General features: G+C 31.9%; 1 protein-coding gene across 1 annotated transcript in view; it reads right to left on the bottom strand.

Moving 5' to 3' along the window:
- AGPS (alkylglycerone phosphate synthase) overlaps positions 1-9429 on the bottom strand; it is a 139450-nt gene that overhangs the window by 121546 nt on the left and 8475 nt on the right. The window contains exons 2-3 of the mRNA XM_012650692.1: positions 5063-5152; positions 589-679 (exon numbers count right to left, since the gene is read on the bottom strand). Of these exons, the coding sequence (XP_012506146.1) occupies positions 589-679; positions 5063-5152 (181 nt within the window). The remainder of the gene's footprint in view (positions 1-588; positions 680-5062; positions 5153-9429) is intronic.

The following is a 9429-nucleotide window of genomic DNA, read 5'->3' as shown; positions in this document are numbered from 1 at the left end:
TGCAGAAGGATTTTAAGCTCTCAGTATTAATTATAGCATTAAATAAAAACCAATAGAAATTCCAGATGGCTCTTACAAAGTTTCAAAAAAGTGAAACAAAATTGTATGCAAATCTAATTTTAACAATTATAACCTGTTGTCTTTCAGATTTTAATAGAGAATGGTATGCACTATAGATAGATTTAATTCTGAAAGTTATAAAAAGAATGAGGAGACTTATTTTTTTCTTTTTATCTTCATAGAATTACATTTTTATTTTAAATTAGTCTATATTAATCCTAGATTACTGTCAATCTATTAAATAATCTAAAAATAACAGCAACTTATATTTTTGTAACAAAGTGCTCTCAGAAAAAGTAAATAATTTGCACTTCATTACTGCCATGTGAGAGGTAGTACAGTTATTACTCCCACTTCTCAAATGAAAACAAAGGCTCAGAGAAGACAAAAAATTTGCCAAATATATCTCAGATAAATTCTGAGATTAGAAACTAGATCTGTGACACTAAAAAACTGCCCCTAACGATGTAACAAGACCAATATAAAAAACACAGTTAGGCATGTTAGTAATCATCCTTATTTACTTACTTTAGAGGTAGCTTTATGCTCCAGACTTACTCCAAGGATATTTTGGATCCATTCTCTAAAAGTTGGTAAAATCATGCCACTAAGAGGGTACCTAAGGTACAAAGAAGGTAAAATATTAGAGCAAGGTATCTTCATTTAAATTTAAAGCTAAGATTCTTCTTCCAGTACTGGTCAAGCAGCTCCTGTCAAGCAAACTCTCCCACAAGCAACTATAAACTCTGGACAAAAACAAAATAAAACAAACAAAACCCAGCTATCTGAAGGCAGTATAGACAGACCAAAAGTAAGCGAAAATAGGGGAGAGCAGTGTTCTACACTTAGAAGAAGGAAAAAAACACTACATGACTTTCCAGTTTTGCTTTGTTTTTTTTTGAATAGGTTTTTAGCCTTAGGACAGGCCCTAGCTAACGCCATAAAAGGTAACAAAACTGCTGAAAACCTACAGTTTTCCTGGCTTGAAGAACCAGAGGAGAATGTTTGGAGTGAATACTGCATTTGAAAAGTATACACAGGGAAATCACAGAAAGAATAGAGCCAGAGAGGGACCTATGTATTAACTCTATTCAAATGTTTAGCTGACCCAGAATGATACACGTATGGAGGATGTATTAAAGTCTTCCAAGCAGCCCAGTTAAGCTTAAAAGAATTCAACAATCCAGCTGCTTGCCACCACAGAGGGACAGATTTGGAATCTGAGATTAGTCAAGTTAATTGCTTGATTTAAAAAAAAAGAAAAAAAGGTCTGTTTAGAGGAATGTAACAGAATCCAGAGTACCTACAAGACGTAATGCAAAACACATTCCAAAGATACACTCAAAAATTACTAGACATGAACAAACAAGAAAATGTGATCGATAATCAAGAGAAAGGGCAATTAACAACTGACACCAAGATGCCCCAACACACTGCAAATAGCATGTAAGGATTTTAAAGCAGCTATTATAACTATGCTAAAGGACAAAACAGAAAACATTCTCCCAGTGAGTAACAGAAAAAAATCTCAGCAGAGAAATAAACTATAAAGACAAACACAATAGAAATGCTATAATTGAAACTCTGAGACATTCTATTGGTTATCTCATTAGAGTTTTAATTTGAATTTTACTGATTACTTATGAGATTGAGCATCTATTCATTTATCTATTGTCCACTTGGATACCCTGTATTTTGAATGCCAGTTCAAGTCTTTTGCTCATTTTCCTATTGGTTTATTGTTTTCTCATTAATATATAAGAAGTCTTTATATATTATGGAATCAAGAATATATGTATTAAACATTTTCCCTTTGTGATTTACCTTTTCGCTCTCTTAAGAGAGTCTATGAATGAAAAAAAGTTCTATATTTTAATGTTGTTTAATCGATATATTTTTTTCTTTATGAGTTAATGCTTTTTGTTCTGTTTTTTACCTACCTTAAATTTGTAAAAATATTCTGTGTCTTCTTCTAGCAGTTTTATAGTTTTAAGCTTATACATTTAAGGTCTGTAATCCATCTGGAATTGATTTATGTATATGGTATGAGGTAAGATCAAAATTATTTTTTTTCCAAGATGGTAGCTGAAGTCCTTCTACAGCTATTTTTATTTGTTTTGTTTTGTGTTTTTAAATGGAGAAAAGAAGAGTGACTCTAATAGTCACTATATATTCCACATCAAAGAACAATTAAACCAATATTGAAACTAGATTAGAATAGATTATATTCTGGTCTCAACATCTATGTCTTGCAAACTATTTAAAATGCACAACATGAAATACTTTTGCTCAAAATTACAGTCCTCCCTCAGTATCCATGGGGGATTGGTTCCAGGACTCCCAGAGATAACTAAATCCTCAGATACTCAAGTCCCTTACATAAAATGGAACAGTATTTGCATATAACCTACACACATCCTCTCATATATTTTAAATCATCTCTACATTACTTATAATACTTCAAAAAATGTAAATGCTATATAAATAGCTGTTATACTATATTTTTTATTTGTATTCTCTTTTATTGTATTGTTATTTTTTCAAATTTCTTCTATCTGCAGTTGGTTGAATCTGTGGATGCAGAACCTGCAGATACGGAGGGCAAACTGTATTTCCCACTCATTTCACTGGAGCTTGAATAAATACAGAAGCTTTTAGCAACTAGCCTCAAAAGATTACTTTGATTTCAGAAAATGACAAAAAAAAAAAAAAGCAGTAGCAGCAGCCAGTGGGTGATGATAAAACTCTGCACCAAAAGTAAATATATGTATATAATAATGCAAAATTCAATATTAAAGGAGCCAGTGTTGGGCCCTATCCAAAAGAATTTTTAATTTGAAGTGATAGAGCACTCATTTGGTCACATAATTTTAACGATTACACAGCATGAGCTCTGAGTGAATGTCACCTCTTATGTTAGCCTCATATACAACAAAAATACTATCTAAAATTCTCAAACCAATCTTTACCTAAAGGTTAGCATGATAAAAATCATAGCAGAAAAGAAGAAAAAATGATTAAATATCTCAAGTGCTAAAAATCAAGCTGAAATGCTATGTTTGAATTTAGGTATTATATAATATCTTTTTCATAAATCTACAGAAATTGGAATGACAATAAGTATGAGACTCACAGCTGAAACAACTAGTCATTTAGCATATAAAATATTCTTCATGTTAGTGAGGTAAAAGTATAAATTCTAGGAAGCTGGTTATAATGCATGTGCTACTATGTGTTAGTAATGCCCTACAAAAAGACCAATTTGGAACAATTAGATTTTAATACCGGGCCCTTACATTTTAAGTGTACAATTACTTTGCATCTCTGTAAAATATAGATCGTTGATATTCATGACAGAATCATCCTGAGACCTTTGTGAATCCCATCATTCACAAATAACATCACCCATAAAATAAAAAGGGGACGACTTTCAAGATATAGTACATAGCCTACAGCATAGAAAACTGCTAAAATACAAATGACTATCCCCTTCCAGAAATGCTGTACATTCCAGGTTCAAAGACAGAGAGAGACAGAGAAATGAAGACAGTGTCTGAAAAGAGAGAAAGTTATTTTTTTAACTTCAGAAGATTTATTTTTTTCCTCAGAAGATTCTGAAAAGCCAATCTCCACATGGATAAGTTTCTACTGTACTAGACATTATTACTCTATTTAAAAAATAAAAGACTCACATTTAGAACACTGGTATATTTAATTTTAACCAGTAATCCCTTCTACCTGAATTATACAACTTCTCAACTAAGCTTCCATCTGCATGCTACCCAGTCACACTTAGGGATGGGAGTAAGAACACAGACAATATTTATTTTTCCTATTAAAAAACATGTAATATACATCTTTATACTTTTGGGTTTTATTTTAGGTCAAAATACATATTCGTAAGAAAATGGCTTGATTATGTTGAAATGAAAAGGAAATAAATAACTTTTCCAAAGGAATAAAACTTACTTCTTTGTTGACAATTCAATATGTTGATATAGCACATAAGTTTAAAAAAACATTAACCTAATGCCCAATAGATACTAAATCAAAGTGCAATACTAGAATAGACTTATAATACATCTAATCCAATTTTTTACTTTGTCTCAATTTTTAATTTATTTTTATAGAACCAGCATACAAGTATTACATATTTGTACTTGCTGCCCTTTCAAAAGTTATATCAAAATTCAACAGACAAACCAAAAACACAGCTTTGGCAGGGGCAAGTATTACTTAAAATCAACTAAGAACTCATTTTACAACTCTATCCACATCTAGAACAAGCAGTAATAATACAAATATCCTTTGGAATTCTTTTTTTTTTTAATTTTTTCCAGCTTTATTGAGGTATGATTGAATAAATATCCTTTATAATTCTAATGCATTATCTACCCAAAACATTTCAGAAATGTGAACACCATCACACAAAAAACTGATCTTTCTTCATCACTTCTTCTCTAACATATCTCAGAAACTAATTTTTAAAATACTATTTACATGCACACAGACCTAAAACTGTTCACCTTTCATAGTAACTCACACTCAGATGTAAATGACCAGACTTAAATATAAAGTTGCTTTCAACAAATCAAAGGTGTGGGGACTGGGTGGTAAGGTGGTCATAGACATTATTTGGAACTTGATTCAAATAAACTACCTATAAAAGGCATTTGTGAGACAATTAGGGAAGTGTGAATATGGACTGGATAATTAGATATAAAATGTTTTAGTTTAAGATATGATGGTACCATATGATTGATTATATTAGGTCCTTATTTTTTAAGGAATATATACATATATATATATAAATATTTAGAGGTGACTTGACAATGTCAGAATTTGAAATATTACAGGAAAACAAAAGAAGCAATTATGGCAAAATGCTGACAATTTTTAAATTGGAAGAGGGATAATTATATTTTTATGTATGTTTACAATTATTTGTAGAAAGAAAGAGGAAAAGATGGAACAAAAGAAGGAGTAAACAAATCCAGGTTACCTTTTCCCACTAAACTCAATTTGGCCCTTCTTATTGAAGAAGAATTTGGAATCATTATATCCCCATCCATTCCATTTCATAACTTCTTGCCTAATAAGAAGAAAAAAACAGATAAATGAGACTTATGCTGAACATCTCAAAACAGTGTATCATTGATTATTAACTTTTACAATTATTTAAGAGACCTTATGCCCACTGATATTGTATTACTTTAAATAAAATGAGCACTTATTAAAATGTCTACATACTAATATTTCTCAATACAGAATCACGCTGATGAGCAGCACCTGCTTTATAAAAGGCTACAACCAATAAATTTAATGCGTTCAAAGGAAGAAGAAAGAAAAAGATGAAAAAAGGTATATGATATGCTTTAAGTACAAATATGTTTTATTTTGTATATGTTATTGAGTTTACATTGTTGGACAGCCTAAAAAGTTCTGCAATTAAAACTAACAATTCACTTGAACAAGAAACAAAGTTTTGTATATATTAGAAAGTAGATTAAAAATCTCAGTGCTGGGTTTACCAACATTCTAAATCCTTCAACTTCCATGTAACTACCAATCTCTACCTTGATTTACATATCATAATAGTTGATGACTATACCAGTTTTTAGTATTCTAAAACAATATGCTTCTTTAATTTCTAAATACCAGTATTTCAAAATACCAGTTTTAAAAATCATTTTCATCAAAACCAATGACTTAATCATTCAATTCTGCACATCACATAAGAATAGATAGGTCTCAGCCTGTGCAGAAGACAATAAGCAACCACACTGATGTATTGTGTCAGTTTTATTACATGTTATAGAATGGGACCCTACTGTGATCTTGGCTACTGAAATAAACTGGTGGTGAATCTTATTATAAATTCAACTATGCAGTTTATGATGCAAATAACTTGACGAAAACTTTTCTCTATCTTGAAAGTTATTTGCTGCATTAAAATTTCAAAATAAAGATACACTCAGAAAGTGTTCTTCTAATTCTCCGCAATTTTCAAAAAAGAAGAAAATGACAACTGACAAGCAAATTTTTATTAAAATCATAATTCCTGCTCTAATTCAAAGGCTTTTCAAACAAGTGGAACATGAACATAATACAACTGAATCAGATACAGGGAATTAATTATGAATTGAAATCTCCAGCTATACATAAAATTGTGACAAAGAACCAGGAATGCTCCTTAAAATTACAGTTTACTATCAATAAAAACTACAGTCCCTATACAAAACTGTTCAAATACCTGAAGATTAACAATCAAGAAACTGGATTTGTAGATAAGTCAGTTATAGTTTATAGTTAGTTTAACACCAGATATTTTCTTCTAATCCCATAACATTCCTACCTCACTATATAGGGAGGTTTTAGAAGAGAATTTTTGGAAAAATCTCTACAGAAAAACCTCGTGACTAATGTTGCCTTTGACACACTTAAGATTTTACTTTCTTTCCTTTTTTTTTTGGTGCCAAAACCAGATTAGGCTACTCAGGAGGCTGAGGCAGGAGGAACACCTAAAGCCAGGAGTTTGAGGCTGCAGTACACCGTGATTGTGCCTGTGAACAGCCACTGCACTCCAGCCTGGGCAACGGAGCAAGACCTTGTCTCTTAAAAACAAACAAACAAACAAACAAGCAAACAGATTCAGTTATTTACCACTTTGCTTTTGTTCATGAGTAAATTCTCTCTACTTTTATTACATGTAATTTACTTAGCATTTTCTTAGTATATTTCCACAAAAATTTATATTAAAAGAATAATGTATATTTTTAAAAAGTAACATCTTTACTTAATGTTTTATAACATGCACATAGATTATTATACGTGAATGTATTTTATTAATTAGTGAATTTAAACATTTATCATGAATTCTATACTCTACAAAATGGTAATTTGGTATTACACAAAATAAATGCAAAAATACCAAAAAAGTCATTTTGCCTGAGAAATCACTTCCAGTACAGATGATGAATTTGGCATGTTTATGAAGCTTAACGGTAAGAATCATTTTCCTTAAAATTATTCCTAGAATTTAAAAAAAATTATACCCAGATTGCCTCAAAGTGAAAACCTAAACCTGGTTATAAGGGCTCACTCTGAGCACTTCACAAGGAAAAAAAAAAAAAATGAAAGTGAACAGGAAAGATCTGCTGCTACATACTACAAAATGAAGACATTTATATACTGAACAATCTTTGGTCTTAAATTTTCGAATTGGGTAATATCCTAAAGAACTCCCAAAACAAACTTGTTTCTCTTTTCATCCCAATCAGGAAACTAGCTAATGTTACCAGCAGTTGATATGAACACCTCAGTTCTTGTCTCCTCATGATAGAAGAATGAAAGCAAGGGACATGGAAGTTTAAATCAGTGAGCAAAGAAGTTTATTAGTAAGCAATAGTACATTCCTAAAAGGGTAGGAGTGGGCACACTTTTAAACAGTGGCCTTGGGGAATATGTGTCAACCCTTTTTCTCCCATTTGGCCTCGCCTCCTTTCATGATGTCTCTTCCCCTTATTTCTTGACCAATGGGGATGCTGTCTCTTCCCTGCCATCGGGTGGGGGTGTCTTTCACCTTACATGGTTAGGCCTGGCACCCAAAGCCCACACTGGGAGGCGGGGGAGGGGACCGCAAGATCTATAATGTGCCCTGCATTGTTTCTGTTATGTTTCTTGTGACACTTGCGGTTACCTTTATATTGTTATTGTTACTCAGCATCCCCTTTGTTCATGCTGCCTGTTTTTTTATTTCCTCTACTCATGTCTCACTTTCCTACCTAAGCTAACATTTTGTGACACTTGCAATTACCCTTACCTTGTTATCGTTACAGTATGTTTTCTTACTTAGCATCCCCTTTGTTTACACTGCCCATTCCATAGTTCCTCTGCTCATGTCTTATTTCCCTACCTACGCTAATATTATGGGCTCTATCATATTTATACCAACTTCTGGAGTCCTCTTAGAAGGTGAAATGTAGGCATTTGGAATGCATCTGTGCCCAAAACAGTGTTATGTTGCTTAAATAGTATATAATTAAAATCTAGATTAACCACAAACCAATCTTCTGATATCTTCGAGTATCCCATGTGTTAAATAAAAAGTAGGTAAATTTTGTAGGCTTCTGGTTTTAAACTTTTATACACATGCATCCCCTCAAATTACTAATATATATTATGATAGTTAAACACCAACAACATGATTACATTAAATTGTATTAAATAAAATGATTTCTTATAGAGAAGCTAAGAGTATAAGGACATTGAAGGGTATTACATTAACATTAACATTTTAAAATTAGAGTAAAGCTCTACATGATTACAGAATTCAAAAGCTAAAATGATCTGTAGGAACCACCCAAGTTAGCTGCTCATTTTTCAGATAAAAAAACTGTGCCCAGAGAAGAACCCCTGGTCCTGCAGTTAAGCTAGATGTGAGCTTCCAAAGGCTGATTTCCAGTCTTGTGATTCTTTCTCTTCAGAGTGGTAATATTTGAAACCTTCTATGCCATACCTTCAGATAGCCAAAAGGATTTAAAGGAACCCATTTTTTTTTCCACATCAATATTTTTCAAAGCACTATTACATGTTACTACAGGTTGACTATCCCTTATCTGAAATGCTTGGAACCAGAATTGTCTCGATTTTGAATTTTTTCAGATTTTGGAATATTTGTATATACATAATGAGATATCTTGGGGATAGGACTCAAGTCTAAACATGAAATTCATTTATATTTCATATACACTTTATCACATAGCCTGAAGGTAATTTTATACAATATTTTTAATAATTTTGTGCATGAAAAAAGTCTGTGTACATTGAACCATCAGAAATTAAGGTGTCACTATCTCATGTCAGTTCTCAAAAAATTTCAGATTTTGGAGCATTTTGGATTTCGGATTTTCAAACTAGGGATGCTCAACCTGGATTGCAGTCATTCTTCTGTACTTGACCTAAAGGAAAACATTTAAAAATCAAGGAATATGGTTGTGTCAGAAGCCAAATGCCCTCTACCTCCTACAGTGTAATGAATTCTGCCATTAAGAATAACTCCAAAGCACTGTGAACACTGAAATGAGGAATGATTAAAGAATCACCAAGTTCCCATAAGATTCTTGTAAAAGGATGCAATTCTCTTGATTTTACTGCATAAAAATAAAACAAACGTTTTACACATTTACACATCTGACCACAGTAACAAGCAGTGAAAAAGCAAAGTATTAGTTGGTGAAACAAAAGAAAATGGAGCCATAAAATAGCATCACATATACACAAGGTGGCAGTATTCTCCCATGATATACATGATGTACACATTCAATATTTTTACATTTCCCTGGACTGTACAATCTTTTTTTTTTTTTT

Source organism: Propithecus coquereli, unplaced genomic scaffold (genome assembly GCF_000956105.1).
Source record: "Propithecus coquereli isolate 6110/MARCELLA unplaced genomic scaffold, Pcoq_1.0 Scaffold34, whole genome shotgun sequence".
Lineage (NCBI taxonomy): Eukaryota > Metazoa > Chordata > Mammalia > Primates > Indriidae > Propithecus > Propithecus coquereli.
This window is presented reverse-complemented; position numbering and strand designations above follow the sequence as displayed.